Below are 16,176 nucleotides of genomic sequence, written 5' to 3' on the forward strand. Positions count from 1 at the left end.
ACCGAAACACAGCAGAGGGTGGCATGGCATCGCCCAGGAGTTACATGTCCAGCCACAACACAGCTCCCAGCACTGGGAGCATCCCAGTGTCAGCTGTCCCCGTGTGTGGTCCCAGGCGGGCTCGGAGGGAAGGAGCTGTTGGGAGAGCGGGTGCAGGAGCAGCCCGGGAAGGAGAAGAAAGAAGAAGCTCAGAACACCAACAGACAAGGCAGAGGGTGGCCCGTGCCATGACGCAGGCAAGCGAGGAGGAGTTGGGAGGGCAGGAGGCTAATGCCTCCGTACTCGGGAGAGCAGCCAGCCCCGGTGCTGGTGCCTGAGGAGGACAGCCGATTGCCCAGACAAATAAACTTAGCAGCAGCCATGACTACATTCAGCGAGGGAACATTCCCTCACATTCAATAGTGTTTAATCTTCATCTAGCTCAACACAAATCAGTAGTGCAGCAATATAAATACAACCAAGGAAGTTAAAGCCTTTTGGCTTTCATAGCTCAAAAAAATAAAAGCGCCAATGAAACAAGTTTCCAGTTTTTTTAAATTAAACACAAAGAAAGGCAATAAACTGCTCATCCATCCACAGAGGAGCAGTGGCATCCTTCATGCCGGCAAGAAGCTGATTTTTGCTCGAGGACAGGGGTGCAACTGCTGCAAGCAGCACAGTGAGATGAAGGAGCAGGTACAGGGTCAGCCTGCCACACACCTGCCTCCCAGCGCGCAGGCAGCAGACACGCAGCTGCTTGCTGCTGGCACTGCCCACACGATGCCCTCGGGTAACAGCAGTTCCCTTTTCCACCTACTAAAGGACACCAAGTGCATGCTTCACGCCGCGTCAGGAGCACGCAGCGCTCTTCAGCCGTAACAACATGAGGCCGCTAAGCTGCAAGCCAGAAGAAGCAGCAGCCGGCTGCTGGGAACTGAAGATAGCAACCCCCATTTGCCTGGGCTGTGCAAATTTTAAGGAAAAAAAAAACCAAAACAAACCAACAAATAACCAAACCAAACCCCACTATACATAGTGTTTTGTAGCCGAGATATGGTTAACGTCCAGACTCACGGACGGCTTAGTGACCAACAGAAGGTGCTGGGGCCACTGAACAACATCTCACAGCTTTGGAATTAAGCCAGACATTAGACAGGTACCAAAGGTGGGTGTCCCCTCCCAGCTCTGGTACCCAGAACAGCTTGCTGCAGGAGGGGGTCTCCTAGCCCCAGCCGGTTACCACAGGCAGGTCAGCTTTCCACATCTGAACAGGCACCTTGTCATCAACACTCCCAAACAAGAGCAGCCTGATAGTAATTTACAACAGCTACAAAACCCTCTCCTACCTGCAAGCTGATGAAGCGTGCCCATAGTGTTTAGATTTCCTCTCCTCTACACTCCAAAAGCAGCCAAGTGCATGTGAAAGGACAAGTCTAAATTAAAATAGTGCTTAAACCATTAGGGAAGGTGGGAGTAAGAGAGAAGAAAGCTGCTGGACAGCAAAAGTAGCCTGTGGTAGGCTACTGGAGCCTGAAGGGGGCCCTGAGCACAGTCTTGACCTTCCTTCTCCGAGGAGCTCCCAAGGCAATTGAGCTGCAAGTCCATGGGTGTTTCCTCCACTGCAGTCTGGGGTGGGCTAGGAGGGTCCTGTACATTCAGAGTTGCTCCAAGTGGTTCTCTCCTGCTCTCCAGATGCCGGCTCTGTCCTTTTCCGACGCTTTGCCCAGGGTTCACAGTTGCCTTCTCCTCCCTTTGATTTCCCTTGAAGTTCAAATTCAAGTACAACCAGTTTTAACTGAATGAAAAGAAACCCACAAAAACAAAGTTATTTTCTGTGAAATGAGTTAGCAGCGTTGTCCTAATCAAACTGGCCTCCGAAGGCCCTTGTAGGATAGGGATGGGAGTGGCCTTTCCCACTGAACTCCAGCACACGGCCGCCTGAGGGCAGCTATAGAATTTCCTCCCTCTGGTTCTTGGGTTTGAGCATCACTTGTCCATTGCGCAAGGAGCCGTTCTGGCTACGGAGCAGCTTCCCTTTTTCACGGTCAGGCCACGTGAAGATTGCTTCATCGCTGTCCAGTTCAGACTCTGAATGCATCAGACTAGTGTTGAGGACCTGGGCTTTCTGTCTGCTGCCTTTGAAGGAGAGAGATTCCCAGGTTAAAAATACTTTTCATACTGGTCAACAACCTCGCCTTACTCCATTCCCTCTAAGTCTCCTTTTCCTGTCATGTCGAAGGAGCAGCCTAATCAGACTTTCCTGTGTGTGTCACTTATTCCCTCAAATGCCAAAGCGATCCTGTTTCAGATTGTGACAGAGGTCACGACGACTCTTCAAGATAGTGCAAAGCACAACAAACAGGTAGGAAAGCAAAACTATGTTACCAGAAGGGGCTGTGAGTACACGTGGGAGCTTTGTCTCCCTGACCTTGCTCGGGGCACTGCCTAAAAAACTCTGAGGGCTTAACGGCTATAGTAAAGAGAATACGCAGGTGGGTGAGAGATCACCGCACTTACTACTCTCCCTACTCTCATCTCTGCTTCTCTTGCCTGCAAAGGAAGAGCGATAAATTAGCGGGCTGAATTTAGATTAATGTGCAAGGACAGGAGAGAGACTTTTACTGATATTGTCAGCAGAGGAAATATTTAAATTTAGCTTTGCCTTAATGGAGAAATGCAACATTTCCTCTGTTAGCAGAATGCTCCCTGGACATATCTAGCAGGGAAAAAAAGACTTTAGTCAGCAGCCAGCCTCAGAAGAAGCACGATGAGTTTAGTTACCAGACAGCAAATGGTTGAGGCACATTTGCTAGACTGCAGAACAATGAGCCCTTTATTTAAGAGTGGGGCTCTTCTGTGCGAGGTGACAGATGGCCAGATTAAAGCAGAGTTGGGTGCTGAGGGAGGACAAAACATCCAGTTTTTCTTCAAGGGTATCCGTACTTGTGCAGTTGGGACAGCCCAGTTCTCGGGGGAATCGCCTGATTAGCTCTGTCGCTGCAAGGCCCTCCAATGCTGCTGCTGGGCACTGTTCACTTTGCTGGAAAACCATTAAATGGGATAATACTAGGATGAGCAGTTATCTTCCACTAGCAAACAAGGATCAGGGACTGTTCTCCATGCACAGTTAAAATAACTCCTCCTCTAAACAAAACCAGGATGCACACTCATTTCAGACACGTATTTCAGCGGCTGAAGTGCTCCCCAGCATTCGGCGGGGCTGCGCTTTGCACGTACTTTCCCACATTTCCCTCCTTTCCTGGACAGTCAGCAGGTGACCACAGCTCGGGTCAGGTATCTGATACAATCGCAGCAAAAATGCTCCTGCCTGAAATAACCCAATGATCTTTGCAAAACACCTGACAAGCACTCTCGAGGACAGCAATGCGGGCAGGAAAATGCTGGCTAAGAACACTGAAGACAAATGATTGCCTTTCTGGAACAAGCCAACAGGCTTGTAGCCACACGGAGCACCAAGGACTTCATGGGTCCCCCTCCTAAGGTGTCTACTTCCTGGAGAAATTAGAGCATTAGCTAAAACATGAAACTTCGAGCCTGATGCTCACAAGGGCAAGAATGAATAAATTTATGAACAAGTCATTTGGGGTGGGAGAGTAGGGGGGCGGAAATAAACATCACTCTCTCCAGTCCGTGAGTATTTTCAGGTTGCTTTCAGATGTCCCTTTGCTTACTGGCCAAAGTCAATCAGTTTAGTGAGACGCTTAGTGACACTGAGTTCATGCTTTGCTGCAAAGCACGGGCAAGGAATTGCATAATGGCAAGCAGCAAGCTACCAGAACCCAGCAGAAAACTTCAGAACAAGAGAAGTTTAGTCAAGACCCAGTTTTGGGCTTCCTGGATCAGGCAAACCTGCCCAGCTTACATACATCCACTTACTACTACTGTGATACAAGGTGGAGACATCAGGCCCAGGCCAGTTCCAGCCCCAGTTTCTAAACCTCTAGATCTAAGTTACTAAATACCCTGCACACAGACCTGAAACAAGCTCTTAGATCTTCTGAGACTTTTCTGTCAGTGCCTACTATCATGTTTGTTTCACTCTGTGATTTTAAGTCCACTGAGGAAGACTGTTCTTTAGTCAGCATTCTGGAAATATGAGCTCTTCCCTCTCATGTTTTACCTGCTTTGGGATTTGGTTTTAACTCCAGGCTTTCTTGATCCGTTGCATCCAAAATCTTGTATTTGCTTTTTCTTTTGGATTTTCCTTTTCGTCTAAAGGGGAAGAAAAGGAATTAAGAGGCAGGTCCTTTCTAAAGAAGCCAGAAGAAAAAACAACTCTGATCTTCAAAGCTAGAGTACTTGCTTATTTCAGATTATGTTCATATCATAAAGCAAAACATTAAAAGCATTGCTTTAGTTGCACTTTTATAGGTTAATCCAAATCTTGCTTCTTAACTGAACCCAAAGTTCTAGGACTTCAATGTTTCACCTGAAACACTAAGTGACAAACACTAACATCCCAGGGCTAAGCAGATGACCTGCTGGGACGACGGGTTTATCTTTCACCTCTTAAAGCAGCTACTTGGCTCTGAAGCACTGATACAGTGGGGGTTATGGCCTCAGTCCCACCTCTTGCAACAGCAGATCACCATCCAGGATAAGATTCCAAAGGCAACCACAATGACGAAAGATGCAATGATCACATACAGCACACTCCACTCTGAAAGCAAAACACCCCAGAGATAAAGATGTTTTGGCACCTCATACAGTTGACAGTGTGCGCTTTAGATGACTATTGTTGGGAAAGAAAGAGAAAGGCCTGACCCTCTCTGCAGAATCAGAGGCTCGCAGCCATCACTGACAGTACCGCTAACTCACCTACGGAAGCCAGAGGCTTGAGATCCAGCGTGCGGACTCGCCGCACAAGGGCATTTTTCAGTGTGTGCCAATTTATACAATTTGCTTTCCTGTGGCAGGAAAGCCTCTGTAGGGGCACGACAGAAAAGAGGTGGCATTTATACATTACAAACGGACTCAACACTTAGTGAGTGTTCACCAAAAGGATCTAAAGAGGAGTTGCTTCCCCATCAAATACCACCTGCCTAGAAGGTACGTGTAGTGAGACCAGGGCAGGGACTATCTCCTCGTGTGAGCTTCAAGTCAGAGATACCGGGAGAAAGCAGGTACCTGTTACTCTGCCTACCCTGGGTTTCAAACACTGTTTGCTTTCCAAACAAACAATCCCAGGGAGGCTGCACGTACCACAGTTGCTTTCGCCATCCCCCATCTGCACCCTGATGAAGTTCTCCATCCAGAAGGGATCACAGATGCAACGCTTGGTGAAGGAGTCACAGCGTCCATGCTCAGAGCAGTTCAGCTGACATGCTAGGGACCAAAAAAAAACAGCCAGGTGAACTAAATGACTTGCACATGAGGCAAAAATATAGTTTTATATATATATATATAAATATATATATACACACACAATATAGTTCAAAACAGCCAACCCTGTAGGCTCTAACTTGAATCTAGTTGCTCTGTAGTTCATTCGTAGCTTAGCCATAATTGCAAGCAGCAAGAAGTGCAAGCATAAGCACCCAGGCCTCATGCCAAACTCAAAATTTCCACTTTGCTAATATAACACACATAACATGCTAAGAAAATTCTACCTAATAAATCATGACTTTGACATCAAAGTTACGGAATTTGTCTGTGTGTTAAGCACATGTTTTTAAAAAAAGGTTTTGATTTTCAAATTCAAACCCAGCCTGTGAGACAGACAAGAAACAAGTAGATCCTTTAAAAGGGACCAAACAACTGAAAAGTGGCTTCTGAAGGCCATGAAATCATAAGATCAAGAAGCCATGAAAATAATTACTTTACATAATTCTAGTTTAAAATATCTACTGATCAGCCAATGATCCACACAGGATGGAGTTCGTAAAAGAAAAACAGTGCTAATATAAAGTTGTAAAATAAAAGATAGAAGGGAAACATTTCCTTTAGAGTGAGGTTATGTGCTGCAGAGGAAATGACTATTCACAGCTACCAAGATCTGCAGTTTTATTGTTTTCAGTATGACACACATTTCATTGGCTGTCTTTCATTAACATTATATTTTCGTTTTGCAAGTATGTATCTGCTTTTGATTTTGTCAATTCTTATCTTCCTAGCAACATTACAGGTAACCATTTATAAGCGGTTGAACAGCAAATAGACAGAATCAATTGGTAAATAACTGATTAATGTATAGTCTAACAGACTTATTTTTGTGTTTCTCATTTCCTAACTTAGGAAAGCTACTGGAGTGAGTGTATGTGTGTGTACACGCAGGTGTTTTTAGCACATGTGAAAGTCCTTATTCTGGCAGGCATCTGAAAAGGGAAAAGATGTTAGCATGTACCACAGTTTTTGTACTTACTTATTGTAAACTCTTACTTACTGACTGTGTTAATTTCTAATGCCCGGAAGATGAGGAAGTCTGACTGTTGTTTCCGTAGTTCATTTTTTAACGTCCAGGCCACCTCTCGTCCTTTGAATATCTGATGGGGAGGCTGGTTCTGTACAAAAAACACCATCTTCGTGCTGCAAGTCAGACAAAAATTATTATCTGTTGCTTCTCCAAACATCAGGTAGAGAACCATTCTCCCCAGTCTGCCATTAGAGAGGCTTATTCAGAATCCCAAATTTATTTGGGGACTAGATATCTGGTTCCATCTTGAAAGCAGTAACGGACCTGGTCACACAGTAGAAAACCCTTCAGAACATCTGATCCACCCATATTTTCAACGCTAGGGCTGGACTGTTCTTGAGTTTGCTAATGGTTTGCTCATCAAGCACATCTTTGCATTTTCATGCTAAGCATGCACACCCCCATACTTTAAGGTCCTGCCATTTTCACAGTCTCCTCCCTCCTTCCCTGTGGGATCCTAAGACCTTACTACATGCCAGACTTGGGGCTCATTTAACCGCTCAGCACGGAGCTCCCGCATCAGAGAACACAGTGAAGGTTCAGAGTCTTTTGCAAAGCTTAGTTTAAATGCAAGAAGTGTTATAGCCAGAAAAAAGCACAGGTGTAGAGGATTACTGTATTCTGCATCTTTTATGGCATTAACTTTATGATAGAAGAACTTGCTCCCCTAGGCTTGCTAGCCTTGCAGAGCCCTGTGTATCCTTCAGATTCACAGAAGGATGCATGGATGTTTCAGATTTATTACCACCAGCGAGTAATTTATCACCACCTACGAGTCAACAGGATATTAATGAAGCCCTCAAAGTATGGGGGGGGGGGGAAAAACCAACACAGCAGCTGGGGGTAAAAGATGTTTTTTAAACAGTACAAGTTACTTTGATAGTTGAGGCAAAAATGGGATCTTTAAGCCGTCTGCCAGAAAATAATCTCTGCTCTTTTATAACACTGCCCACTCTTCTGTCTAGTTAACAAACATATAAACAGACAAAACATTAATTACAAGAATCCCTGACTTGCCTTACTCCATGAGGAACAGTGGCACCCGGCCTGGCCGTGGCAGAGATGGAAAGGTACATTACAACTGAAAGTGCTAGCTCTTCTGTTCTGAGCTCCTTAGGTTTGCACGGACAATGAATTCTGATTTTACTGCTACAGCAGGCAACATGGACACGAAGGAATCTATACATTACTGAACTCAGGAAAGTGTAAAGTATAACTGCAGATTTATTGCTGATTTGCTGCATGACTTCAATCATATCCCTTAAAGCTTTTTCAGTGCTTTATCTACCTTAAAACTACTCCACTTCTAGTAAAAATTAAGTGCAATATTGCACATATTTCAACAGATTACCACTCTGCCCTTGATAAGCTCATTGCCATGCCACTCACATGCATGTTCAGGCATCCTCAAACACACCTACAGTAACGATGGACTGCTGTTGGTACGGAGCTGTGTGCAGCAGTTGCTGTGACAACGCTATAGCGCCAGTTGCTGAAGTTTTCTGCAGAACAGTGAATTTCCCAGACCAGCCATTTGTACAGAGCGGAAAGCTGAACTTGATCTGGTCCTTTCATGCCAAAGGAGCATGGCCAGGATCCAGCTGGGCTGAACTAACCCTTGTGTGACTTGCTGGTACTTGGAGCTGAGCAACACTGTCCAGGCAGGCAACACGACCCTGGCCTACAGCCCTGCCTATAAGCAAACCTCCACTTGTTTAGAAGAGACCAGCTGTAGTTTATTTTAAGCTAAACAGCAGTCAAACCCAAGTTTTCCTTATCTCTTCAAACAAAAAACTTAAATTGGTTTTCAGCATTTTATTTTGCGTTAAGTTGAAGCAGTCATGTAGGCAGTAAAGCTAATGTGAAACTACAAAGTTGGCATGCAGGGATCACTACACCATCACCTCTGGTGGGGCACCAGCATTTCACCACACCACACCACTCCTCTATCAAGCCACGTTATTTCTCCAGTTATAAACTGCTGGTGTAAAACGTCCCTCAGTCTTCACAATTTTCAAAAACAAGTAAGATTAGCTCTTACTTTACAGATTTGGAGGACAAAGACATTAGCAGCAGCAAACGGTTTCAGAGGACACTGGACCACCTCCAGAGGGGAGGACACCCAGGACCTGCCTGGCAACACACCTCTGACCCAAGGGAGCAGGAATATCAATGTTAAGCAACATCCCCATGTGTTTTGGTTGTCCATTCTGCTTCCTAAGAGAAAACAGCCCTTGGTTTACTAAACCCTCAAGCAATCCCCCTCCACGTACGCTCACAGACAGACCCTACCTTTGCTCAGTGTATGGCTGGATCTTCTGCACAGTAATGTCCGAGTCGAGGACGCCCAGCAGAACACCAATTTGTCGGATGAACATACCCTTCTGCCTCTCAGTCAGCTGGCTGACATTAACATCCAGAATTATCTCCACAAGGTTGTTTTTCCTAGGATCTAGTGAGAATGTAGGTAATAAAAATCTTTATAACTTCTATTTGACCGTCTGGGTACAAGTTAGGTTTCTAGTATTTTTCCAGAATGTTTCTGCTTTGAACACATTACAGAAACACACTGCAGGAAGGGATAAAAGTCTGACTTCCACAGGTAACAGCAAGCAGCAAGAGCCAGTCCCCATGAACCAAATGAAAATACCATCACATCCAGCAAAACTTTTGACTTTTACAGTTTGGAGCTGGACTAGACTACACATTTTGACCTCAGTACACTTTACCCAGACAAACAGAGGGCTTGCTAGTGCACTACGTGGTACAGCACGAAACCCGGTACAGACTCACCAGGTTTGACTTCCACTGTGGTCCTTTCCACATCACTCTCTCCTTTGGCATCTGTTACTCTGAGGTGGAATGTGTACGTCCCTTCTACTAGATTGGACAGGAGAAGGACAGGATGATGGTCTGAATTATTCAAGACTTCCTGGAAGGCAGAGCAAAAAAAAAGGAAGGATCAGCAAACAAAGGATCAAACTAGCATGACAGATCATTATATTTAAGGATATCACTACAAGGTGCAACAATGAGCTTTACATTTCCTCTGGAGCTGTCAATGCTACCTTGCACTGACTTTTGTGATGCTGCAATTGCCATTTAAACGCAAGAAACCTCACCCCAGCTGCAGGGCTCCCCTCATCCCGGGTCCACAAGTAGCTGACAATTCCCTTATCATCAGAGGACTTCAATCCATCCAACTCAGCTGTATTTGTGGGCAAGGTGATGACAACATTACCAGCAATCTTTGCAACTGGTGGCTTGTTTATCTCTAAGCGAACAGAGAAGAAAGCAGTTGGAGAAAAATCTGATAACGCCCAATCAAAAAAATACTGCATTAGGGATTTCTGGGTTACAGTAGAGATCTATCTAGCCCGGGGGGAAGAGAGGGGGAATTGCGTACCCCAGGACTCAGCTGAAGACACTGTTTCTCCAGAAAAGGGTAAATCCCTGACTTAAGGCCATTTCAGTGCTACCCACGTTATTTTCACCCATTCCTTACTCCTGTTGTGCCCCTGAACACAGGTTTTGCTGAATTGCTCAGAGACAACCCGTGCCTCACCCAGCTCTGCTCACGGCTGGACGTACCTTCCTTGACAATGACGTTAACTGAGCTTTGGCTCTGCAAGTTCCTCTCATCTTTAACTGTCAGAGTAAACTCGTATGTCCCAACCTGAAGGCCTCTTACAGTGGCAATGCTGCTGTTGGCATTCTCCAGCTTGACACCATCTGGGCCCCTAACCAAAGCACAAGAGGATCACTTTAAACTTTGCACAGACCACGGGAGCTAGGCTCACACCAAACTCACACAAACACACAGAAGGCTCACGCAGAGCTTATGGGGACACAAACAGACAGCTGCCTGGAAATACAGAGTCCATGATAAAAAGCAAAATTATTTTCTCCAGTTACAGCAAGATAATCAAAAGAATAAGTGCAGCAATCAGAACAAAACCATTTCCAGTGGTTTAGTGTTTTGGTTGTTTTTAAATGAGAGGAGCACCAATACCAGCATTTAAGTAGTACTTTCAGCAAAATTGGCTCATGAACTGCACAATAAGCCAATTTCTTTAAGAAAAGGTATAGAGCAAAAATAGTTCCTTCATTTCTAAGAGCTTTGCACAGAATTCGCATTAGCAAACAGAAAAAGCTACTGCAAGTTGCTCATAGGCTTTTTCCTGAATTCCCTAAAGCACTTCAGGGAATCTAGAGTCTGAAAGGAAGCATGACAATGAGAAGAGAAGAATGCTACCTCATTCAAACAAACTGCAAGAGCATCGAGTTAGAAGGCCCTGCTGTTGTTTGATTACAAGAGTCAGTCTCTTCATAAGACCAAGACCACATTACGCTGCTGTGAACCGAACATGGTCTCCTTTACAAGCCACAACCATGCTGAGAATGGGAATCGGGCCTGGAGATGAAAGCAGAGCTACTTCTAATGCTCAAACACAACTCCACCTCTCTCCAACTAAACATAAATCCTTGTCTCATTCTAGTCACTGGTAAAGCTTGTCAGGCCCAACGTGACCAGGATTTGACATGAGGGAGGTATGCGTGGGTGTGTCTTGGTTTAAATGAACGACCCAGATACTTGCATAAGAACAGTCTGGAAGATGATACGCACCGTGTTTTTTCCCAAAGAAAGGAGACTATCTTCTGGTCATCTGTGCTCTTGCTGCCATCTAGAGTGGTGCTGTCCACAGGAAGAGTTAATTCTTTATCTGGACCAGCATCCGCCTTTGGCGGCTTATTGTTCTCTGGAAAAGGATGCAATATTTTTCATATGCATGCCATAAAAGGTGAAGCTTAAGACCCCAGTATTGAGAATTTTCTCCATGATCCCTAGTATATTTCTTGCCCCCTATCTCAATCTTGTACTCTGAGAAAGTGACACTGAAAGCAGTTAAAAAGTTCAGCCCAGTGTTTCATTCACACATCTGCAGTAAAATGAGAATGAAATCTAGGAGTTCTGATTTTTGCTCTCCTTCTCCAAGTACTACTCCACCTTTCCTGCTCCTGTCACACAACCTAGCACCGTGAGCAGAGACAGCTGCTTACAAATAAAATCCTGCCATTATGGTGGGATAACATCAATTAGACTACATTGTATAAAATAAGAGAACAGCCTAGAAAGGCAATATTCCTAGGAACTTTCTTTTGTTCATTTACTAGCAATACACCAGCCAAGAATGGTCCTAAATTAGAGCAGCTTTTTTTCTGAAAGCAGCACCAAGCTACCGTAAGATCTATTGACAACAATTGACAACGATCTGTTGGCAGACTGACGCTCACCTCTAACCCCTGGAATGGAAGTGGCAAAAGCAGCTAAAGGCAGCTTACCTGGCTGGACTATCACAGTGACCTCTGCAGTGGACTGGTGCCCAGCAGAATCTGTCACTATTAGCTGGTAAGTGTAATCACCTTCTTGCATTGCAGAGAGCTGTAAGACTGGTGTCCTCACGCCCTTTAAGAAAACATATTCAGATTTTAAAAAGAATCCTTATGTAGATGATGATAGACCAGAAGACTCTGCTTCTAAAACAACTATTATCAGCAGATTCGAGGGGCTTATTACTAACTCCTGCTACAGGGCCAGAAGCCTGTGCCACTTAAGCATGCAATGCACTTAGAGCTACATTTATGCACAGCAACAAGGACACTGCTGTGGAATGTAACAACAGTAATGCCATATAGGTGTTAAGATCTTTTGAGATTCAGTAGTTAGCAGTTTGAGCAAAACCTCTGGGGAGCACTGTGCAAATCATACACATTGTGAACCCAATTCGTGGACTTTCTTATTCCATAAACTTGACAGGAGTAATAATATTTAGAAGAAAAATGATGACATGGAAACAAATTCCAGCTTTTACTGTTTAGGACTGAGGAGTGTCTGGCCAGTATCAGCAAAGTTTAGACTCCAGGGTTCAACTCAAAAGATCCAGCTCATTGCATTTGTCCAGCTTAGGAAATGCATGACCTGACAGAATGAGTTATCCTGTGCATCTAAATGCCGTCCTGACTGATAGTTACCTAAAAGATCACATAGTCTGGCTTCCACACCTGCTGATAGCACTTAAACATCCCTATTTATACCACCATTGATTTAGCCATCACCCATGTTCTGAGAAGTCAGCAACTGAGCTCAGAAAGAACACAGTCCCCTAGCAGCCACATCGGTTAAAGTGAGATACACTGCTGTGATCAAGTTGTGCTGAGACCTGTCGTATGGGACATCAGAATCCAAAGCCAACAAGTTCCTATGTCTCTCAGTCCTCTTCAGCAGTATTTAAAACTGCATTGCTCAAGAAAGGAAACGGGATGCCAATGAAAACATGTGGCTAGACTGGTGCACCAGCTCAGTCACTAAGCCAACACAACTTTCATAAGGGTTAAGTATATATTTAATCATCACATGCTTGCTCTGTAGGATTGTAAGAGACGTGTGCTAACAGTCAGTTAAAAATGGTTTAATTAGAGAAAAAAAGCCAGCTAGTGAGTAATCCAGGTTAAGTACCAGAGACCTGCACTGACCTGCATCTCCATCACCTTCCCTTTGCTGTTTGGGCTGAGCAGCCACTCGTAGCTGACAATGCTGTGATCGTCAGTGCTCTGGTTCCCGTAGAGGGTGATGGAGTTCTGAGGCAGAGTGATGACTTGGTTTGGGCCCGCATTTGCCACTGGAGGATAATCCACTGCTTTGTTCACAGTCAGGTTTGCAGTGGTGGAGTTGCTGGCACCGTCTGAGTCCACTACTGTTAGACTGAAAAGGGAGGAAAAAAAAAAAAGTGAAAGTAGTGAAGAGTCATGATTATGAAAGCTGAATACAAAACACTGGCTGGAGTTACCTGGAATGCAAAAGAAGAGTCAGAAACTTAAGACACAAGGACAGAATAGTAATTTTTTTCAGGAGTGAAAAAAAAACCCCACCTATAGTTTGAGGCAACTGTGCTTTTTCCAAATAGAAACTTCCCCGAAACGCCCAATTATCAGCCTCAAAGCAATGCAAGAAATTCAAGTCACATCCATCTCTCACTTGAGATCTACCTACTAGTTCCAAAATAAAACTGTGCTAGTGAAAGATCACCAGCTTTCACACACAGTTGTGATGGAAAAGCCCTCCCTGAATATAACGCTGACGCCCAACAGAAGACACTCATTAACACGGACACAGAAGCTCATTACTAATCCACACGTAGCTTGAACACAGTATGCCTCCTCAGGTAGGCTACTACCACAAAACAGAACTGGTATTTTGCTAAATCTAGATCTGAATATTGATCTGATTAGTTCATATACCAACTGCTTCAAAGGAAAACAATGCTCAGTTATAGATCCTCAGGTTTATTTTATTTTAAATAGATCTGCTGATGCAGCGTGTGGGCATCACACCAAAATGCAGACCAAAGGAAAAACACAGAATACACATGCAAGTAAAATCGGCTACTATTACTCAGGTATGTGCATAAAACCATTAGGCCTCATTCACTTATCTGGGACAAATATATTGCATTTAAAAAACTGGATTTAAAGACTGCATTTCTGCTTAAGCCTTTACCCAAACAGTTTAGATTTGACATTTCAAGAGACATTTTGTAGCGCTGGCAGACCATTTGTTCCCTTCTGCCACTGCCTTAAACTAGTGCTACAGTTTAAGAATAAAAAGTAGCTGGACAGGCTTATCTCTTCTGAAGCCAGAAGCTATGAAACTACCTAGAAGCCTAGGAGTGGAGAGAGCACATCACAAAATTAAGTTCCCTCTCTGCTGCGTTTTGTGTGGTTTTTTTCTTTGTGGTTTTTTGTTTGTTTGTTGTTTTTTTTTTCCAAACAGACTAACACCTCAGGAATCTCGTATATTTTACTCTTAAGGGATAAGAAAGGATCAACTCTTCCAGGTATAACCTACCTGAATGTGTAATTCCCGGGTACCAGGTTGGTCAGTGTCAATATGGCAGTATCGCTAGAAACCTTCTCCTCCCGCAAAGGACCCTTCAGTTCTTCCCAGTGATAGCTGACGATTTTATCATCATCGGTGCTTTCTGTTTCAATTATGGAAGAAAACACGCATACAAGGAATTGGAAAATGCTGCTTCACCAACCCCAAACGTTCAGTCCCCTACTTCAGCACTGGGCTTATATGGGCAAAGACATCTTTGGTCCAAGCCCAGATGCCCAAACTGCATGCTCTCCTCTACCCTCTTTCACAGGTATACTCAAGCACCCTTAATCCCAGGTTTATATGTGTGCTGGGGCAGGGAAGACAAAAAAACCCCAATCAAACCACTAATATCATAATATAGGTGGGGATAAGACAACCTGAACATCCTTGGAGAAATTCCTGAAAAGCTCTGGTGCAGGCCAGGCTCAGTAAAGGTGGTGTGTTAGGTAACTAATATGTCTGAAGCTTAACGCAAGAGGCCAATAATTTTGACTGACAGTAATTTTTTTTATTCTAACCAGCAGCCTCTAGAACTTTTCCTTTTTTAGGACGTTGGCTCAAGCCAGTGCCCCTCAAAAGGAAACATGAAGAGATACTTTCACGTGCATATTCCCCTCTCCTGGCAAGAGTGGCTGATTCTTTTCACTAAAGTGTTTGACAGTGTCACAGCTAAAACTTTATCCAAAAAGTCATCCCAGAACCAAACACACAGAAACCAGGCTTGCTAGACTACTGCATTTAAAACTGCAGGTACTCACGGCTGCCATCAATAACAGTTGAAATGGTTGGCAGTGAAATCTCCTGGAACTGTGGGGACACGATGGCAACAGGAGGCTGATTCACCCGAGGCTCTGCAACAATAACCGAGCTGTTACAATGATATCTACAGGCAGATCACAACAAAAAGCTCCGGCCAAGCAACTCTGCAAAACTACCCTGCCTTTGTGCACCAGAAGTAGCAAGCAGAATACATACTGCACATCGTCTTTCCTCTCCCCAGCCCCATCTATCCCTTCAGTTCTACAGTCAATGAGTCCAGGAGAGGAGTCCAAAGTGTGGAACTGCTGTGCCACACAGCTCCAAGACAGCCACCTATCAGACTAACTGCACAGAACTGCACAACCAACAACCAGTTCAGGGAAACCACGCTAACAAAAGGGACTTAGAAAAGCAAAGAGGTGAACTGCCACCATGCTAGTACTCTGGAAATGGCTGCACTGCATCAGTTCTCCCATACTGGGTCAAACATTCAAGCACAGACCATTCTAAAAGTGCAGCACCTAGAGCTTCTTGCCAAAGTTTGGCCGCTGCTCTGAAAAATGAATGATTTTAATGCATGCTGCCAGCTGCAGATTCACTGCTTATAAGGAAATGATCAGCAACAGCATGCAGAAGGCCAGCCACACACTCTTGCTAATTTAGGGAGTGCAAGAGCACTTCTTCGCCCACAAAGGCTGTTGAAAAAGTCTTGCTGAAGTGTGCAAAATAAAGGTAGGTTTTTTGCGTAAAAGGAGATGCAGAACCTGTGGTTGCCTCTTTACAGAGGCCACCTAAAAAGTGACACCTGGTGAGACAGTCAGCACAAGCTATTGTTATCTACACCAGCTCATCTGCAAACCACATCTCACCGTAAGGAATGAGATTTGATTTTATCTGCCTTTGGTTGGGAATTATATTCTTTACTGGACAGGGAAAAAAAGATCCTCCAAAGGAGCTTCAAAGCTCCAGCTTCCCTTCATTATTTGCTCCTGCTGCTATAAGCTTTTTATCAGGTTACAGTTAGTTTTTGTTGAAGCAGTGGCCTTCCAGGGCAAGGCATTTGCTA

At 44.5% G+C, this 16,176-nt stretch overlaps 1 protein-coding gene across 3 annotated transcripts in view; it reads right to left on the reverse strand.

Moving 5' to 3' along the window:
• Window positions 1-365: 365 nt before the first annotated feature.
• Window positions 366-16,176, reverse strand: part of KIAA0319L (KIAA0319 like) — a 34,379-nt gene continuing 18,568 nt past the window's right edge. For 2 of the 3 annotated variants that reach the window (XM_055704358.1, XM_055704360.1), the window contains 14 exons: window positions 15,110-15,202; window positions 14,319-14,451; window positions 12,947-13,175; window positions 11,756-11,879; window positions 11,040-11,172; window positions 10,004-10,152; window positions 9,535-9,686; window positions 9,206-9,344; window positions 8,705-8,864; window positions 6,383-6,525; window positions 5,203-5,325; window positions 4,570-4,660; window positions 4,121-4,212; window positions 366-2,115 (listed from right to left, as the gene is read on the reverse strand). In XM_055704358.1, coding sequence (XP_055560333.1) covers window positions 1,928-2,115; window positions 4,121-4,212; window positions 4,570-4,660; window positions 5,203-5,325; window positions 6,383-6,525; window positions 8,705-8,864; window positions 9,206-9,344; window positions 9,535-9,686; window positions 10,004-10,152; window positions 11,040-11,172; window positions 11,756-11,879; window positions 12,947-13,175; window positions 14,319-14,451; window positions 15,110-15,202 — 1,949 coding nt within the window. In that variant the 3' untranslated portion in view covers window positions 366-1,927. The remainder of the gene's footprint in view (window positions 2,116-4,120; window positions 4,213-4,569; window positions 4,661-5,202; window positions 5,326-6,382; window positions 6,526-8,704; window positions 8,865-9,205; window positions 9,345-9,534; window positions 9,687-10,003; window positions 10,153-11,039; window positions 11,173-11,755; window positions 11,880-12,946; window positions 13,176-14,318; window positions 14,452-15,109; window positions 15,203-16,176) is intronic. The other variant, XM_055704359.1, reaches the window with a different exon arrangement.

The sequence above is a fragment of the Falco cherrug genome, chromosome 3 (genome assembly GCF_023634085.1).
Source record: "Falco cherrug isolate bFalChe1 chromosome 3, bFalChe1.pri, whole genome shotgun sequence".
NCBI lineage: Eukaryota > Metazoa > Chordata > Aves > Falconiformes > Falconidae > Falco > Falco cherrug.